The sequence below is a fragment of the Lingula anatina genome, chromosome 5 (assembly GCF_051362555.1).
Source record: "Lingula anatina isolate TDL-2025a chromosome 5, LinAna3.0, whole genome shotgun sequence".
In the NCBI taxonomy this organism is placed as follows: Eukaryota; Metazoa; Brachiopoda; class Lingulata; order Lingulida; family Lingulidae; genus Lingula; species Lingula anatina.
In genome coordinates, this window is record NC_141771.1 from 23,745,746 (window position 1) to 23,766,837 (window position 21,092).

A 21,092-nucleotide genomic window follows, 5' to 3' on the forward strand; every position below is an offset into this window, starting at 1 on the left:
TTATGAGGGGCAATTACCCCTATGCATACCTCTCTAGTGAGATAATTATTTAAAACTGTTATCAAGGTAATGATTAAGGTTATAAAGTTAAGGTTGACCCAATGTTGAGATCCAGTTGATATGTCAACATTGACAAAGAGTTTACAAACACAGGTTGATTCAATGTTGAAATCCTGTTGATCTATCAACATTGAAAACTGATTGACAAAGAAAGGTAAAATCAATGTTGAGACCCTGTTGATCTATCAACATTGACAATTGGTTGACAAGAAAAGGTTGATTCAATGTCGAGATCTTGTTGATCTATCAATATTGATGGATCAACATCATCTCAACCTATCCTCAATGTTGAATCAACGTTGAGTGCCCACTGGGATTATATATGTCGTTAGACAACATTTTTGCATGAAAATACATATATATATGACCTGAAATGTTTTTTTTTTCAATTTTGGTACCAAACACAGATATAAAATTATAACGTACACTGTAATAACATCCAAGCACCTGCAATATATATATATATATATATATATATATATATATATATATATATATATATATATAAGAACGTCACGGTCACCTCAACCTGCCTATCTATAACATGGTACCGTGAACATTTTTTACTTCATCCATCACATTTACAGCGACTTATTCATCCCAGTGTTAGCTGACCTTGCAAGGAAGTTAATTGGAATGTATATCTGAATAACCAAGTTCAGAAAATTCACTTGTTCACTATAGACACAAAACAACGTCACTTTTACTGTAAAACACCATTTTTAATGTTTTGATAAAGTTACAGTATTGATTAACAAAGTATCATGTTTTCCATAACTAATATTTTAAATTTCAAGCCATGTCTTGCATCACGACGACCAAACAACAATGTTGAGTCGATGACTAAAATACAACGTTGAGTCAACGTCACATTATGATGGTGTTTTGACGTGGTTGGATCAACGTTGATTTTACGTTGAATTTAGGTAGATCAACGGCAATTCAACGCCCCAACCTGTTTTCAACATTGATCCAACGTCATTATGCCTGCTGGGATCACTGTTTACCCCAGTTTCTTACATGGCACCTTCTAGAAAGTCGTTTTTCACAAGCAGTTGTTTTAAATGCACTGGGTATTTTCATTGAGCTGTATAACGCGTATTATTTCACATTCATTCTCAAAAACAACAATTATGCTTGCATCCCTAAAATAATTAAAATCAATAAAGTGTTGTCTTAGACGGAAGGAAACATCACATACATTCAAAACTTGTCTTTCTAAAATCCATATAAGGCCTTTAACATTGAAAAAATAATAATTTTTAAAAAATCAGAGTAGATGGATGAAAATTTTGTCAACTAATGAAGTACCTGTATCATCAATTCAGCAGTTATCGGTGTCCGCATATTCTTGACCATAATACCGCAGTAATATGTAGCGAATGGTTATCTTTAGTTAGCACTGTGTGATCGCCTACCTAAGTCCAGTACGGCAAGGAAATGCCGTAAAGGAAGGTCCATATTGGGGGGGGGGGGGATCACAGTTCAGGAATAAAAACCATTAATTCAAATCAAACAAAACAGCTTACAAAAAAAAAAAAAAAAAAAAAAAAGAAAAAATGAGGTCCTCACAAAGTGGAAAAAAGAGCTTCACTTGCTTCGCAAGAAATCAGACGCCATTTGCGGAAACGAACCATATCGCACATTAAGAATGACAGTTGAACACACAAGATATGTGTAGTGTGCCATTTTTTTTTTGTCAAAACTCATCAAAAGGTAACATAAAACAGTCAAGAAAGCTCATGTTAAATTTACTATTCCATTTATTGTGATTGATCACAGCGAATTGCAATTTATCTCACTTTCACGCTTGTTTGTACTTTTTATTCATTACCTTTCACGGGGAATTTTATCGTTTTTGGTGCTCTATCATAGATTACCAATCGGCGTAAGCAAATTACAACCTGATTTTGTGAAAACATTTTACGTTATAATTATCATTTTATTATTAGCATTATTTTTAATTTTTTTTTTTTTTTTTTGTTGTTGTTGAATTCTGACCTGTGGATACCGATAGGGTGACCAAGGTTTATTAGTGTCAAGTGAAAGATAATTAAGTCAGAGGTCAGATATGTGTCGGTAGGGGTTTTCACTATGTGAATGGTCATCGTAAACTCCCTGTTGCTTAACTTAAAATCTAGTGGACAACAAGTGTGCATACGCTTGGGAATTTCAGAAATTCCAAGATAGCCGTCATTTGACTTAAGAATATTGGTAAACGTTCACATGTGTACAATGTTCTATGCATGTTGCCTCCTTTACTTTAAAGTTTTCCATACACTTGGCTATGAAATATGCCACATCGCCTTTACCAACTACACCGCCCTTGTCCTATGGCTGGCATTCGTCCCCGTGTATGTAGCCACGCCCACATGGTGAAGACTACATCTGGGTCTTCACCATGTGCATGGCGGTAGCACTGAGCGGGACAGTTCAACTGGTCTGCCTCTTTATGCCTAAGCTGTTCACAGTTCCGTTCTATAGCCAATGGTAGTGTCCGTTTGATTAGCAAATAATCAGCAATAGAGTAGTTGCACACGTTCACTCTTCCACGCACAGTTACATGTATATTAAGGGGTTGACGTAACTTGTAACTTAAAGCTCCGTTTTAATCAGTATAACATTATTGCCGTTTCTCTGTCTGCAATGGCAGACACACTGGACTATTAAAATGTTTGAAAACCCATCTGTAGATAAACATTTTATGATTATAGCATTTTTTTTTTTTTTACAAAATATCACTTTGTTTACTCGAATTGAATAATCAGAAAAGCTAATAATGTTATTTAGATAAGTAATAACACACCAAAAACGTCATCAAACAGCATCTTGAAAATGCTCCTTTTTCGCTAAAGACAACAAAACAAACAAACAAACAGAAAAATTAATAAAAAACATGGATCGGCAATAAGGAATAAAAATGCAATCATTGAGATTATACGGTGTATCGCCTTTTGTGTGATTTTTTAAAAAAAGGCAAAATCAATAACTAAATACGTAATGATAGATTTCAACCAAGTGTCATCAGTCATAAAAAGGCCTCAGAAAATGAGACTTTTCATTGATCTGCTCTACAAAAGTGGACGTGAATGAAAAAAAATTGCCGCTTCGTGTGGGTTCAACAAACAGGTTCTGCCATGCGGACAATTATGGGGACAATACCTAAGGGAGCAGCGAGGATGCAAAGCTTCGCTTAACGAGCGCTGGCTAGATAGATACAGACGCTCTTTCATACCGCGTATGAGTAACGGTATAAGTGGACGTTTTAAAGCGGCGACTGTGTTTTACCAGCTGTGATATCAGGCGTCGATGTTAAAGCAACCAGAGTCAATATTATTCAAAAATAACAAAATTATGTAGCCGATTATTAAAACGCTGATTTTCTTTATTTGAAAGTGATAGCACCGTGTAAAAGAAGCCCACAGAAAGTGCTACCTATGCACAATCGGTGAAGAACTTACCCAAAGAAGACCATGGTGTTAATGACAAAACTCGGACACCTCTTCGTGTTGTTTACAATTATAGGACAATCCAACCACGTAAAGCAGTGCGACATATGTGTAACCTTCACAAGACAACCTAAGAAAATATGTCCACGAAATCAGGATACTTATGATCACGAGCCTTCTGTGCACTTTGCCGACATTGAGGCAGGTTGCATATTGTGCTGCGTTAAAGATTGCATTAATCTCCCCGCCTGCGTCTCTGTTGCGTTTGACAAGATAACAGGGACATGTGAGATGTCGTCCCAGATTCTTGATAAAAGCTCAGCAACAGTGGGAGAAAACTGCGTCTACTACACATCGGTAAGAAAATATGTGTCTTTTCTATTATTTTCATTACACTATAGTTTGAAAGAGAGTGTGAGAGAGATAATTGATACAAATCGTTAAAAATACACGTCTAAGTTGCAAAGAAGGGATAGCGATACCACAAACGAAATGATATAGACAGAAAAAATAATTGTTGATTTAATTTTGTTTGGTTTGGCATGCTGGGTAAGTCAAAGGTCCATTTAATTCTAGCATCTAACTTTTTTATTGCAAATCATCAAAATTATTTCAAATCATCAACTTTATTTCAAATACAAATAGTGCTATATAAATAGTCAAATAATCGGCGTCTCATACATGGGAGGACGGGCGTGCATGTATATGTAAATAAAAAGAAAGGTTTTCCGTATAAAACAAGTCTTTTTAAGATCTTAGATGAAAATGAAATGTTATAGTTTTAACTTTTTTATTCCCCATGGACAGGAAATCAAGTTATTTAAGTGATTATTTAACTATTAAAATTTAATATTTTTTTCCTAATAATATTTTGGAAGTATAAAATGAAGAAAATACTTAGAATGTCATTTTTACTAAATAAAAGTGATATTAAACGACACGGGAGGTTAATGAAAAAATAAAAACTCAAATAAAAAATGCAAGTTAATTACCGCTGTGATCGTAGAAAGGAGGCATAAGCACTGTATTCTTTAAAGAAACAATTCTCAATGAGTTGGCCAGTTTTCGGCACGTGAAGTATTTTTTTTTTACTCTGAAACGGGAGCGTATTACGAGGGTGCAGAAAGGACCCATGCAGTGTAAAGGGGGTTTTAGCCTTGTTTTATTTTTGTTTGATGTAGAGACCTATGCCACATGCCCAGTCCTAATCTAGTCTACTTCCTAGTTGCCCAGGCCACATCCAAATTAGGACCTGGTCCAGACAACATCCATGCATTTATTTATTATTATTATTATTATTTATATTATATTTATTCATCTAATGGGCAGACTTTTTTTCAATAATCTGTACAATAACCTAGTTAATTTAAATAACACACTAATAAATGGCATCTCGCCTAATTAATTTAACGTTTCTTTAGTAAATTTTTCTAAATCAATCTACATGCATTTTCTTTAAACATTAAACACCTTTAAAAGTATCATCCTCAGATATACTGTATTTTACAATTCATAGATAATAAAATACAACTATATCTCATTTACCACACATCCAAGAATTTAGCAATATTTTGCGGTATTTTGGCATGAGTGGGATAAAAAAATGTTGGTTACCCCAGATTTGTATCAGGGGAAAGAGCTTCTTAGAGTTTAGGCTTGACGGTCCCGAACTGTGCGATAAAATGTGTTTTTTTTTTTTGTTTTTTTGTTTTTTTTTTTTTTTTGCATTTAAGGACCGCACTGAGTCAAATTATATAGCAGTAACACGTCCGACTACTACGCCATCAACCGTCACCACGGCGCCAACAACAACCACTACGATAGCAAAAACAATTGACGTGATGCCCATCACAACTGACGTGATGCCCAGCACAACTGACGTGATGCCCAGCACAACTGACGAGATGCCCATCACAAATGACGTGATGCCCATCACAACTGACGAGATGTCCATCACAACTGACGTGATGCCCATCACAACTGACGAGATGTCCATCACAACTGACGTGATGCCCATCACAACTGACGAGATGCCCATCACAACTGACGTGAAGCCTAACATAACAACCATGAAGCTCTCACGTAAGTTTTAACCAGTATACATAGGCGTCTTTCTCGAATAAAGTTTTCAAACCCCACATTATGTAAATCATCTTTAATTTCATGGTAAACGCTTTCCATTTCTGAGTGTTTTTCTTTTTCTTCTTATTATATTCTGTTGTTTTTGTTGTTAACGTTGTTGTCGTTGTTGTTGTTGCTGTTGGCTACATGTCCAACACAGATTCTACTGGTAATTACACTGGTATTTGACAGTAACACTGAATTTAGATGGACAGCAGCTTTCGCAAAATGGCCGCCGATCCAAGTAAAGTCGTTTGTTTAATGTTATCTCTTGAAGTTAAAAGTAAATAAAAACTTGCTCTGGTTCAATTTTTTTTTATTTTACAGTTTTACATTACATTCAAACCACGTGTGACCAACAAACATGTCACAACATCACACCGCATGGAGTCCACACTCCCTCCAACATGGAAAAACTACTCACTTCACTCCTTGTTTACCACTAGAGGGACCCACTGCATAGTCACCTCTAACATAATTTAACACAATTGGTTACAACCATACAACAATATTTGACATTATCTATCATCTTATGGTCAGCAAGAAGTAATGCCAGCCAATTATTTAACCTATAGGCAGCGTCAATTTCACCAATTGCTCTTGTGTTCTGTATACCATCGAATTATCCATTTCTTTCTCTTTTAGTCTAAAATGACCAGTAACATTACATTTGTCTCATATTTCTTCTTGTCAGCAACAACCATGTCATTTCGTCTGATTTTTATCACTCAGTCAAAAAATATGTCAACTTCCAACAGTGTCTCCTCAGCAACATTTTCCACAATCTGGCTCAACCCTGTAATGTACCACCTCTTGTAATACTTGAAATCATAGAATAAGCATACACGATGTAATGGGGAATACCCGCTTTAAGGGTCTGCCGCTAGATGGCGTGGGGGTGAAAGCAGTCCTTCTCAAATCTCGCAGAATCTCGCTCACGGCTTTACACCAGAGTTTAACATGGAGCGTGTGCATGCGTCGCTGACAGTGAACCAACTCAAACGCAATTTACTTGAATGTGGTGCCATAACATCTGGATGAAAATGTGAATTGACTGAAAGGTATGTGTTTTCTTTTCATTTAGTGCTTGAAAAACACGAATGCTAACTATTTTCCTTGAAAAAAATCGAACATTAGTCGAGGTGTGTGTGTCAAATCTGACATGTTATGTACATGTAGACTACTGTAGGTACGAGTAGGCCTACGCTCATATTTTGTTTTAGTAGCACGAAAGACGAAGATTGTGTATACTTAGTGAATGTACTTATTTATTTTCTTTATAAGGTTACCCAAAGAAGGTCCATATATTGGGGGCAAAGCCTGAAACTGTCGATTTCAGGACCCCAGGACAGCCAGCTTCAAGAGCAGGATAAAATGATTACTTCAGGAATCTTACCCGTCACTTCACATCAGCGGCAAAGATTGATGTAGCCACCAGTTATGCCTACCCTAAAGCTGACTCACAGGCGGCTGTGATGGACAACAACTATTGCCAAGTGCCATGAAAACAATAATGCATGGATAGAGGGAATGATGTAAGTGAAAACAGATGTCTAATATTAAGAATCAGGCCCAAATATGAGAAAGAATTATCAAACTAGGTGATGTCTGACTTCATAGAAATATAATATTGTATGTTAACTATTTTTATGCTGTAACCATCTACCATGCTTTAATGGGATATGAATATTTCAGGTTGAGGAACAAACAGCAAAGGACACTGAGCATAGCAAGTTATAACAAGGAAAGAGCACAATCTGACACAAGGAGAGACAATGGCAGATCACTGCTTCCAGGTTTGGAGAGATAATTGCAGCTACAGAGAAGAAGTATATAAACAAACTGTATGAATCATTGTTGTGTCCAAAACCATTGCAGACACATGACAGTTGGACCCGGACCCAATTTTCCCTTTTTGGAATGTGTATCTCGTGCACGAATCTGGGCCTAAAGAAAACCTGCGAATACTATACTAAGTTAGAAGGCCAGATGTTCATTACAAATCGCCCATTCTGCTATTTTGTTGTGTTTACATTCAAAGATCTGTTTGTGGGGTTGATTCATTCTGACGCTGGATATTTTTCTACATGTATTTTGTTCAGGATAACTTTTTTAAATGAAAAACACTATAGGAAGTATGTGTCAACTAGTTAATAGAAAGTACCCCTGTATGAGATGGTTTTAGCTGCAATCATAATTTTGAAGTGCAATTTTAAAAAATGTTTTAACTAAAATGAAATAATTTGGTGGTACTATATTCTTTTCAAAAAGTACTTATGTGTTTATGCTGTTTTTAATAATATTTAACTGTAATGAAAAAAAAAAACCTATGATGCTATTTTGTAAAGTATTTTTAGTGGGATGAAATAAATTGCTAGTTGTATTTACAGCAAATAATTTGGTTTTTCTGCTTTTTAAAGAATTTTCAAAGTGATGACATAATGTGGTGGTTCTATTCAAGTAAAATAATTCATAAGTACTATTTTGTGAAAAGGAACAAAACTGTTAATTTGTAAAATGTTTGCTTTCTTTAATTTTTATTTCTTAAACTGTTACAAAAAGTTTTCCATACCTACAGTAATCCATTGGCTGAGAAATTGCAGCTATATATTCAGGAAAGTTATAGCACAAATAAATTATCCAAGTATTACATGGTTTCATGGTTTTTACTATGGACTGAATAATTATTTTAAATAAAATATTTGGTTTTGCTGCTTTTTAATGAATTTTCAGAGCAATGAAATAATATGGTGTTTCTACTCAAGTAAAACAATCCAGAAGTGCTATTTTGTAAAAAAAAAGAACAAAAACTGTTCATTTATAAAATGTTTTCTTTCTTTAAATTTTATTTCTTAAACTGTTACAAAAAGATTTCCAAACATGCATTATTCCATTGGCTGAGAAATTGCATCTATACATGAACAAATAAATTATCTAACTATACCTAGTTTTATGATTCTTACGAGGTACTGAATAATGGTTTTAAATAAAAATAATTATTTAATTAACATTACCGGTCATGCTAAATACATCAATAAAAAAGGATATTACTTAATAACACAACCTTATGCGGGTAGTAGGCTACCAACACTTCTATACATTTACTGACAACTCTTCTGAAATTACGGACATAAGAAAACGCACTTTGATAAATCATACTTCCTAGGGGCACTTTCTTGCTATGGAGCTCTCTTTCCAAAACTTTATAAGTTTTGCCAAGATCAATTAACCTTTTTACGTGTATTCTTTTTGAGGCAACTCGTCTATCTTTAGGGGCCTAATTACTGTGCCTGGGTCAAGTTGTAACTGTCCCTTTAACATGGAAGGTGTGTTGACATGGGCAACCCTTCACTTCAAACGAAGCCCTGAATCCTCAAGAAAATTATGCCCACCTTGCCGACTTTGACATTCAGGTACACAACAATACTGAGGCATGTTTATTAAGGCCAGTACCACAGTCCAACGTATACAATATCCAACATGGCGACTGTGGAAGGACTGAATTCACACTAGCGACACCTGGCGCCAAGCGGGCTGGTATTCCTCATTCCCAGAGAGCAAAGTGAACAATTTTGTCATGTTTTTTCTAACACCCACTTTGTGTTAGTTTTTAAAGCCTCGGTCACAAACGGACGCACGAATTTCAGGATCGTACGTCCCTTGCGATTTTTGGGTGTTGCGGAGGCCGTGGAGTTCGTAGAGGTAGAGAAAAGTCTGCCTTGTGAGTCGCAAAGGCCACATGAGATGTCCTTTCAAGCAGGGACGCTAATTGCAAGGAGCGATGACCGTGGAAATTGTACTCATATCCTGAGTTTGTCTTGCTTCCTATGAACGTGGCACATGAACACTCACCAATTACGAAGAGAATGCAACGCACGGCGAAAGTAGTGCCCTTTGCGTCAGTTTTGCTTCACACTCGCCTCACACGTTTGTGGTGTCGTACTGACGGCGTACTAAATTGAACAAAAAATTAAAAATCTTGAAAAATTGTACACGTTACACAGTCGACGTTCATTGTAAAGACACCATGCTGCATACACCAGGAGTGGCAGTGGCGCACGTGTGACTCGACTTTGTTCGTTAGTTCTGAGGGCGTGCGCCTTACTCAACACACAAAGGGCACCTGGTCCTTCATTGCTTGCGACGTGCTTCTTCCACAACGCGGAACTCCGTGCGAGGGGAGCAAGTTACGCTTGCGGCCTCGCTGTTAGCAGGCTATTCGTAGAATCTTTTGGACACGTCCAACATCCTCAGTTCGTCCTTACGGGCTGTCTGCGAACTCGCAATTACGTAAGAAGTACTTGCGTGGGACGTGAGATTCTGCTCAAAATTTGGACGCAAATAGCCCGTAAGAGCCCGTTAGGCCGGTTGTGACCGAGGCTTTATCATTCGCCAAGTAAATTCATTAATTTTTTAACCTGCCTCTATGTCTCTACACCTTGTGTACCTTTATGCCTCATTTGCATACACGACCTTGACCTCGACGTTCCTTTTAGGAAATGTCTGTTTTTAAGCTGTCAGGAGCAAGCCTTCTGTTTTTTTTTATCCACCTTTTCTCCAACCAGCGTCAGGAACTGGCCTCGGTTTCAGTTGCCTTGACAGGATTTTGTCGACGGAGACGTGTCATTGTTCATTTCTTTTTTCTTTCTTTCTTCATGTTCTGCTAATCTATTTGTTTATATTTGGAAGTTTAATTAATTAATGTAATAATTTAATATTTAATATAATTAATTAATTAATTAATTGATTAATTAATTAAGACAGCCTTGTGAAACCTGGCCAATATTTATGCAGAACTAGGAAAACGTTGCTAGTCTAATCTAGAACAATCAATTTCTATTGGATAAAAACCAACTTTGAAATATACGCCAATTGCAATTTGGTATTTTTAACAAGTGTGAGGGGTTTAATAAAGATTTCTTTCAACTCTGATCCATTCACTTTATGTAGATGTAAACGGTTGTCTTTCTGTTTTTTTTTTTTTTTTTTTTTGTCATTTACAGATTTATAAATATCTATATAGTGTTTTATTATTGTCTTTAAATTATGGAGCCATTTCAAATAAGATACCATATAAGAAACAATAATTCAAATCAATTGCCAAATACATTACAAAGTAATTATATTCGTCTTTTTGCGTGTCTAAAGGTTTCAATCAATTAATGCTTTAATGCTCATTTTGTAGCATGTTCTTCGTACGCGGTGTTGGACCAGTGGTGGAGAAACGTGAACTTCCCTTTAGCTGTAGATGATCCGGCCCACTGTGAAAGGGACGGATGGGTTACTCAGTGGTATCGGTTCTCGGGGGCAGCTGCGACCAAAATGCCAAACAGGGTAAGAATATCAGCAGGTTGTGTGAGTGTGTGTGTGTGTGATGGGGGGGGGGGGGGGGGGGGGGTGGTGTAACAATAAAATTGCTCATAAGAAGGAATATGCGGACTACAAGTATTATTCAATAGATTTCAGTAAAATTTAGTTTATTACCGGATGCATGATAATGCATTGCCAGGCTTAAAATACAACCGGCAAACTTTAATTCCTAAACGCATATGAGGTTTGGCTGTCAACAGTATTGTTTATTAAGAGACGCATTAGAGTAATTCGAGACCACCCCCTCTCTTGTCTATCCACAGCCCAGGACCCACAATGGGATTTTCCGCTGTTTTGATTCACAAAATTCAATTTGGCAATTTGATGACAAAAAATAACTATATGTACCTACAAAATTCTGAAATAGACAATTAAAAGATGGAATTACTCATCAACCAAGTCGAACTTCGTTTATTATCCTCTCTGCTTTATCTTTATGTAGTGCTTGCGTGCATTTCAATGTGGAACCCACGCCCCAGTGTGGATAAACGGCACTGACCCCTCACCAGAAGATGGCGGTGTCGACCGTCAAGCATGCGCAAGCTGGTCTGGTGATTGCTGCGAGTGGTCTATGAAGGTTCGAGTGCGCAACTGCGGGGGATTTTTCCTGTATTATCTACCACCAACTTATACATGTTTTCTTGCCTACTGTGGCGAATATTGATATAAAACATATGCAGACATATGAGGACATTTCCATGTAAAACTGGCTCAAGACATTCCTATTAAATTTACTGGGTCTGCTTATCTGTATACAGTGAGTGCCTACTCGTCACTGTGGAAACCACGCCCCTGTTTGGATAGACGGCAGCACAGGATTTAAACTACTGCGCATGCCCGAAAAGTACGCTGTTTGAAATAAACAATGGTGAAATTGACAAAGCTTCATGGGTGTTTACCGTCTGGTTGATTTTATTCAATTTGATTTCTGGTGTTGTTTTGAAAAATTATATTGGAAATGTTCTGTTGATTGTATGTATTTAAAGTAAATTCATCGGGCTTTCCTTTGAGTAACATGTGTATTTTGCCTTTATCAGGGGCGGATTTATATACTCAAGAAAAAAATAAACGCAACACTCAGTTTTGGGAGTTTTTTGGGAGAAAAAAAAAAAAAAAAAAAATATATATATATATATATATATATATATATATATATATATATATATATATATATATATATATATAAACCTTGAAAATTTTAACTTAAATGCCATACATTTATACCCTACATATATTTAGCCATGAAACATGTCCTACTGCTACACACATCCAGGCAAAAAGGGTGTAACATGCTTAGGTGCAAAACATGCTAAAGAGCTAAATGCGTTGAAAAAATCAGACAAAGCAGGCACTTGGATGTTTTTACAGTGTAAAATTCGTACCTTTGTTTTGTTCCAAAAAATAAAAACATTTCAGGTCATTTTAATGTCTTTTCATGCAAGTATATTGTCCAACAACTGGGGTTGATACATTGTTTTCTGACGTTGATCTAATTTTCAAATCCAATGTTAATCCAACGTCTTGTCAACGTTGAAACAACATAATTTCCCGCTGGGTTGGGTTGATATAACATTGTTTTCTGACGTTGATACAACGTTGTTATCTAAGGGTGACACAACTTTCAAACCCAAAGTTTATCCAATGTCTTCTCAACGTTATGGTTCAACGTTGTTTCAACGTTAAAACAACATAATTTGCCCGCTGGGGTCTAGTGTCCCCATTATACATTATTGAGAAAGGTCTGACCTGCACTTGTGTTGATTACTAAAAGTTTTTATATGTTATGCAATTTCATGCAATTAGAACTCATTAGTTTTTTAATTAGTTATTATAATTAGTTGACCGAAGAAAAAATCACATCATTCTTAATTAGATCTCATATTTTTAACGGAATCCAGGCTCTGAAAGTGGGTACACTGATTTCTGATACTGTAGTACGCCGCAGGGTTGTGTACTGTCACCATGTTTGTACAGCTTGTCCACGTTTGAATGTGTTTCGTCCCATGGAAGCAATTGCATTGTGAAGTTTGTTGATGGCACCACTTTAATTGGTTTATCTAGCGATAATGACAAGATGTGGTATAAAAACAACGTTAACTCAGTTGTGCAATGGTGTAAAGATAACGATCTGCATGTAGAAAAGACTACGGGAATGTTTGTTGACTTCAAAAACAATAGAAATGTAAAAGAGCCCATTCACATCAGTGGCACTGCATTAAAGCAAGTAACTGATTTTAGAATGCTGGGTGTCGAATTCAACAGCTTATTTACATGGAAGGACCACATAGACAAACAGTTAAAAAAAAGGCAAGACAACATAAACGGGATATACATTTTAAGAAAGTGGAAGGATTTTTCAAGTTTTACAGGTGCGTTAATGAGAGTATTTTTACATTCGCGATTTCATTTTAACAACAACGAAAAAATTAGCATTTATATTGTAACCTTGAAACAATTTACCTCAATAGAAACAATAGCCATCCAATTTCTGTTATATGTTAATCTTTATATATATATATATATATATATATATATATATATATATATATATATATATATATATATAGAAAGACAAGGAATCGAACAAATTAGTCTTTTCTCTCCATTTAATTTAAAATTTAACAAAGTCACAGTCACCTCAATCTGTCTATCTATAACAGGGTACCGAGAACTGTTAACTTTATTACGTTCATCCCATCACATTTACAGCAAAGTATTCATCCTAGTGTTAGCTGACCTTGCAAGGAATTCAGTTTATTGGAATGTATTTCTGAGTAACAAGTTAGGAAAATTCAGTAGTTCACTAAAGACACAAAACAACTGTCACTTTTACTTTTAAACCCTATTGTTATTGTGATAAATTTAGCTACAGTATTGATAAACAAAGTATCACGTTTTCAATGATTAATATTTTAAATTACAATCAATAACTGCAAGGTTGTGTCAATGACCAAAATACAACGTTGAGTCAACGTCACATAATGACAGTGTTTTGACTTGGCTGGATCAACGTTGATTTTACGTTGAATTTAGGTAGATCAACGGCAATTCAACGCATCAACCTGTTTTCAACGTTGATCCAACGCGACTATGCTTGCTGGGACGGTACTGCAAAAAAATGACATTTTTTATAAAGTTTACCAAAATATGTGTCTTTGTTTCCATTTGATAATGTGTCTCACTGTTGAAATGTTTTTCTTTGTAATAAACATGCTCACGCTTTCTGTTTATAACAGTTTATGAAAAAATGTCAAATTGTCGAAAATACTCCACTTCATTTTCACCACAATGTCGTCCTTCAGACACAGTGCTTCTCAGCCGCCTGCGCCGTTGCAGTCACGGTATGGGTAAAGTGGACTTAGCAGAGGAATAACACCCTACATACTGTATATCTTTGACGTGAAAGCAACTTCTGTAATTGGGTCTCATATCTTCAACCCATCGTGTACCATCGTAAGATACCATTTCTGCCATCGAATGTTCATGTTTTCCAATGCTCAGTAAAAATGCTTATTAAAAACGGAGCCAGCGACTGATTACATTGCGATGTGTTTTATCACAGATAAGGCGTACGTGTAACAATAATGACACACTCAGAGTATATAAAATAGCATCACGATTATTTGTACATTAACTATCAAAGTTATGCAAATCAAGCTTTACAATTCCCGTCCAGACATTTAATTAGTTCACATTTTAACATTTTAACGTAAACCAAATTGTGAAGCCGTGTATACAATTCTTAGACTAGTTTTAACCACCTGTCAGTAACCGTGTACTATACTGTCTCTGAAACAGTTGCAATCCTCTGCCCAACTTTCATATGAAACAGTGCCATGAATGACGAGGTGTGTATATTAGCTTTAACATGTATCATTCTCTATATAATAAAAGGTGCCAAAATTTGGCGTTGTAAATATGGCATTGCTCCTCGAAAGCTGCTCCAAGTACACGAATGTGTTAGCGGTGATTTAAACGAATTTATTAAAAAACGCAATTCTAGCCTAGGTGTGCGAAAAATATATAACATACAGAACAATTTCATGGGTGCGAGCATTCTCAATAATTAAATACAATTGAATTAGAATAGTCTGTTTTAAAAGTCTTTTAATTTTGAGAACCAAGTGATTTTTTAACAATAATTACCCACCCGGATAAATTTGCTTATTCAAACTGCCGCATACTTTAATAGAACATCGCGGTATCGGAGGCAAGAACAACGCAGAGTTGGCGTGGCGGTGCGAATTAACGCTGAACCTGTTCACCCTTTCTTCCAGGTACGAGAGAATCTTATGGCTGGTTTCCCCACTTGCAACAGGTCATAAGCGATCGTCATGAAAAAGTCGTCATGAAAAAACTCCTTCCTTCCTTCATTGAACTTTGAACATTAGTCTCCCACTGAGGTGTAACATGCACCACGTGAGAATATTCTATAAACAAGAGCTCTTGTAAACTTCACACTGTGCAAAACATCATTATCTACAATTTGTGAAATATGAAATCTTTTTTCCAAACGGATCTATGTTGACATTTTATTCGGTGTGATTTTGTTTGACTAATCAGTCGTCCATGGGTAGTTATTCTATGCACGGTTGTAGCCGGCAAATCCGTTTAAATACGGAAACACTTGCAGCATATCTAGAGACTCCCTGAATTGCCTGCCCACAGCCCAGGCCCTTAAATAAGATTTTTCATTGTGTTTATTGGTCATTGTTTCAAGCAACTACAAAATAATAATAAAAAAACAATTACCTGATCTTGTTGAAACTGAGCAAGTTGGAGGAAGCCGTGACTTCGTAATAGCTCACAAAATTCGATAAGATAACATCAAATAATTAAGAAATAAAAGAACATACTTTTCCAAAAAGAAGAGCAATTCCCTTACAAATGTTCACTAGACTATAAAAAAATATATAAGAATTTAAAAAAAGTTGCCCATATCACAAAACATTTGAGTTTTATACATAAAGACACTTAACATGATCCTAATGAAATCCATATGGTTCGTTCTAGACCAATAGTCCATCTGAAGATTCCGTCCAGTTTTGTGGTAATTAGTTGTGGGTACTGAATAAACTAAAAACATATAATATATAATATAATACATTTTATAATTTAGCTTAAAGGGTCACCCAATGATGTTTTTCAACCCAAATGAATGGTCTTGACCCAGACAGCCTCAGTGATTTGGCCCACGTCTGGCCCAGATCTTGCAACGTCTGGCAATGTCTGGCAAAAGGTATGGCCCACGTATGGCATGCCACATGTGGGCCAGATGTGGCAATGTTTGGGCCAGATCTGGCCCAGACATTGCCACATCTGGCCCAGTCCACATTTGCTCATGTGGCCAGATGTCGGCCCAGATCTGGCAATATCTGGCAAAGGTATGGCATGCCAGATGTGGACCAGATGTGGGCCAGATCATATTCAAATGGGCCAGATTAGGGCCAGACATGGACCACATATGGCCCAGATTGTTTTTTTTTAAATTATTTCACATTTGCTCATGTGGCCAGATGTCGGCCCAGATCTGGCAATATCTGGCAAAGGTATGGCATGCCGGATGTGGACCAGAAGTGGGCCAGATTAGGGCCGGACATGGACCACATATGGCCCAGATTGTTTTTTTTTTTCTTTTTTTTAATTATTTTTAATTATTCAATAAGATTACTATAAAAAAGACATACAAGATTCAAGATTCAAGTATTTATTCTGTGCTAAAACCCTAAACAAAATTATTACACATTATATAACCTTGCTGGCAACTAACATGTAACAAATTAAGGGCCACTCCTTGTCTTTTTGTACAAAACAATGTATGTTTGAAAAAAAAAAAACTACACTGCATAAAGGCAAATATACAGACACTTAACAGGAGGAAATGTCACTTACATACATGTAAAGAAAACAGTTATAACAACATTTTTTTTTTCAACACAAAGCTGCTCATCGAATCTGAATTAACACAAATTACAAAAATTGTAATTAATTATGCATGTACATGGGGGGGGGGGGGGAGGGGTCTGAGGGGGAAATATTTTTGCACACCTCAACCTAAATAATATTATACATTGTCATTTTTAAACTAATTCAAACATATCATTAATAATAATAATCACTAATGAATATAGTTTTGTAATGAATAAATCTTGAATAATGAATGAAAAAACATTGTATTTTAGATGATGGAGAGTTATAACAAAATTATAAATAACCATGCAGTAACTGTTTCAATTCAACTTGCATGCTGGCTACAGTACTGTACATACATGTAAATTCTGAAAAAAAATGTATACTCCAGCACAGATATAGATGTACAATTAAAAGAGAATTACATGTGCACAAAAACAAACCCCAGTATCAATGCTTTTGAATTAAATCACATCACGAATCAAATCACTCAATGAATTGAACAATGCTTGCGCTTTTTTCAAATCCATAAGACTTAGAAATGATACATCCGGCTCCTTGACAAGCTTATAATTATTAAAGGAATCAACAATGGAACAAGTATCTCTACCAAGTTAACAACAGTTCATTCAAATGTCAAGTCAAAACACAACATCCCTTCCTTTCTTGGAGAGAAACGGTCCTTTCAAAACATGTTAATTGATAGTTCAGTCTTTAAAATGTCTTTTCAAACATTTGCAGAATAGCATATGAACTCCAACTTTTATTCCTTAAACCATACTGAAAATTCTCAAAACTAATCAACTCATATCAAAGCCCATGTCCTTTCACTACTACTGGTCTCTTCCTTTGCTTGCCTTTACGTCACATTCAAATGTTCCCTTCACTTTTAAAGGTTTCTCAGACGTTCAAAGCTGTCATTTACATGAATAATAGATTCAGTTTTGCAGACTTTTGCAAAGTGATCCAACGTTCCATGTTTTCTCAGTCAGGGAGTTTCTACTTCGTTTTTCATGTCTAAACTCGTAATGTTTAGACTGGCTTGGTTTGTCAAATGACTTCGGTTTCATCATACTCACAGTTTCTGGTGTTCCAATTTCATTCAAAGCGTTAACTGTCTTATGTATATTCATGTTTCTAACCTGTGTTTGGGAGAGTCTTGAAAATATCTTGTACACCTGTCCCTGCTGAATACAACATAAGCGCGCGTCTCCTCTGTCATGTATTTTTAATTTTCTATCTTTGTTCATTATTCATGCCGTCCGTTGGTTTTGAAAAGATCAATCTTTTCCGTCAGCGAAGAGGTTAAAACTGTCTAACCATCGTGTCGAGCGTGACCCTAATGTCTCCGGAATTCTGTACGGTTCGAATTCCGTAATTTCACATTTTTCCTCCATTTTTTCAAAGAAAGTTGGCTCACAGTTTTGCACTAGTGTTAATCCTCGTCGCCAGTGTTGATGCCTTTGAAATAAATCGCATCACGAATCAAATCACTCAACGAATTGTATCAGTTTGATACGCTTGTGCTTTTTTCATATCCATAACTCTAAGAAACGCTACATCCGGGTCCTTGACCGGCTTAGCATAAAAAGCGGAATCTTACAACAACGGAACGAGTAGTTCAAAAAAGTTTTAGAACAGTGAATTCATTCAAATGTCAAGTCAAATTAAACAAATAGCACACTTATGAGGGGACTTTGACGAAAAGAGAGAGAGATAAATTAAATCAAAATTTATCAAATGACGTCAGTTCAATGCATTCGGCTCACTGGTCAATAAAAAATAAATAAATAGAAAATAAAAATTGAAAATGAAAGTACCATATCTGGCCCAAGTCTGGGCAGCATCTGGCAAAATGTGGCATAAATTCCAGACTTTGCCAGACTTGGCCCAGATCTGGCAAGTGTCTGGCAAAATGTGGCATAAATGCCAGACTTTACCAGACTTGGCCCAGATCTGGCAAGTGTCTGGCAAAATCTGGCCCAGACATTGCCAGACGTTGCCAGATCTGGGCCAGACGTGGGCCAGATTATGAGGCTGTCTGGGGAGGTAAAGACCAATATTTTTCCAACTTCTTAATTATATAACTCGAGCTCTGCCTTCAATTGTATTTGATGTTTTATTCCATTTTGAAATTAATACTCTAGTTTAAAATGATTGACTGGTCTAAGTAACGACATCTGTCGCCCCGTGCATTGCCTCGTTTTCGCAAAACAAAATGGCTGGGTGTTATGCAACTTGGCCCTCTAATACAGACGCATAAGCTGGCGATGGGTACCCGATAAGGCTGAGTAGATATTAACGACGCTAGATACGCTTCAGATAAACATTTATCTAAATAGGTTTTATAGTGTTATGAGTCTGAATACGTAAATATAATAAGCTTTGTAGGATATAAATATGACTGTGGGGGTACCTAAAATTCATTTTGGCGGGAAACCCCCATGGCTTGGTCTTCTGAAGTGAACATTCACGGGATTTTGGTGTATAGACATGTCATTATTCCGTTTATACTAACCAATTTTATAACAATCGTCAGTTGAGTAATAAGATAATTGACTTCTCCGCAAATGTCAAGTATATCATTTGACATATATCTGTCGGGTTAGTTGTGGAGATGTGTGTGTGTGTGGGAGGGGGGGGGGTCGTTTGTGATATCGAAATAAACCATTCTGTCTTTTTTTTTCATCTTATATACAGATTTTTTAAGCAGACGGAGATCTGTGTCAACGAACGAACCTTGTTTTCATCATTATTTCCTTTTTTAATATATTTTAACCTTTTCGAGACTAGTTGATACGAAAATTAAATTTGCTTTTTCTAGTACTAACCTGTGATGGTATATAAGGATATTGTCACATTTCGCACAAAACTCTTTATTTACTGCCTTTACTACATTTTTGGATAATTAATAAATCTTCAGTGCTTAGTGAGTAAATTAATTACCATTTCGCATATGTTACCTCACGATTTTGCGATTTTGTGGTCAAAAACTGAAAAATCTTTTTCTAAAATTTCTCTGTCAACGCCGATTTAATAACAATATTTAGCACTAGAAAACCCTGGCAGCAGTTTTTCTTAAAAGTCGTAGTTCAGATTTTATCGTTGATAAAGCAAAACAATGTCTTTGTTTAATGAAAATCTGTAATTAGGGCTCATAACTCCACAACAAAAACAATCTTTTATACCTGCCAATTGTCGTGATAAAATCGTGTTCAGGGAGACAATTACGCCCCATACCGATTTCTATCTCACCTCAAAATAAAAATGTTTTAACTTGACGATTAAAGCTTATGCTTATAGGCATTGCAACGAAAAAATATATATGAAGTTGCAAAAGCTACCGATTTCGGACAAAAACTGCTTTCCTGTGATATATTTCCATTTTGAATGCATTTCCCATACATTTTTTATTTGCACAAGACTATACCTACAGATTGCTTTTGTATTTGCTGAATAACCCTAACAGTTATTCGAGGTACATTTGATAAATTGCTGTGTGCTCTCCCACAGTCTGCTTTATGAAATATTCACAAGTTCCCCTCAAACGAAAAGACGAACACTTAACTTTTCCCTTGTTTTTGAACTGTTTACATGGTCGCTCACCCACTCAATTGCATTTGTTATGGAAACACATTTTAACATGAATATATTATATGAATATGCTATCGAGCATTTCTTCACGCCTCTCAGCACGAGTCATTATACCAAGAGACGAAAGCAACGTATTGGAAAGCGTTCTTATGGTTTCCAAGTTAATGTACGTTTGTTATGGGGTTTATGTATGTTACATCATAAAAAACACACTTTTTGTTGCCTCGTTGATGACGATGATGAAAAAGAATCATCACTGTATACCCCAGTATCTAACATGGCACCTTCCAGTAAGGTTTCGTTCACATGAAAAATCTATTTTCTAAAAATCTATTTTCTATTCGCGTATCATGTGATCACTGTCTGTGCCCTGAATACCCCGCGGCGTAATTACTGGCAGCGCGAGCCAGTTACTTCCAAAGCTGTAATTAATTCTCGGCTGCGCTCGGAGTGATCACAAGATACCAAGGATAGAAAATAGATTTTTAGAAAATAGATTTTTCATGTGAACGGAGTCTAAGTCGTTTTTCTCAGCCAGCTGTTTCAGATGCATTCGATGTTTTCAATGAGATGTTTAACGTCATTATT

General features: G+C 36.1%; 1 protein-coding gene and 1 long non-coding RNA gene across 2 annotated transcripts; both read left to right on the forward strand.

Moving 5' to 3' along the window:
• The first annotated feature begins 2,864 nt into the window (after positions 1-2,864).
• Positions 2,865-12,095, forward strand: LOC147761947 (uncharacterized). The gene is made up of 4 exons (XM_087013786.1): positions 2,865-3,866; positions 5,243-5,591; positions 10,816-10,964; positions 11,443-12,095. Exons 1-4 carry the CDS (start codon positions 3,534-3,536, stop codon positions 11,662-11,664), a joined length of 1,053 nt encoding a protein of 350 aa, XP_086869912.1. The 5' UTR covers positions 2,865-3,533; the 3' UTR covers positions 11,665-12,095.
• Positions 6,488-8,280, forward strand: LOC147761948 (uncharacterized). The gene is made up of 3 exons (XR_015334826.1): positions 6,488-6,691; positions 6,915-7,165; positions 7,326-8,280. It is a non-coding gene; the product is annotated as an uncharacterized LOC147761948 (long non-coding RNA).
• Positions 12,096-21,092: the final 8,997 nt, after the last annotated feature.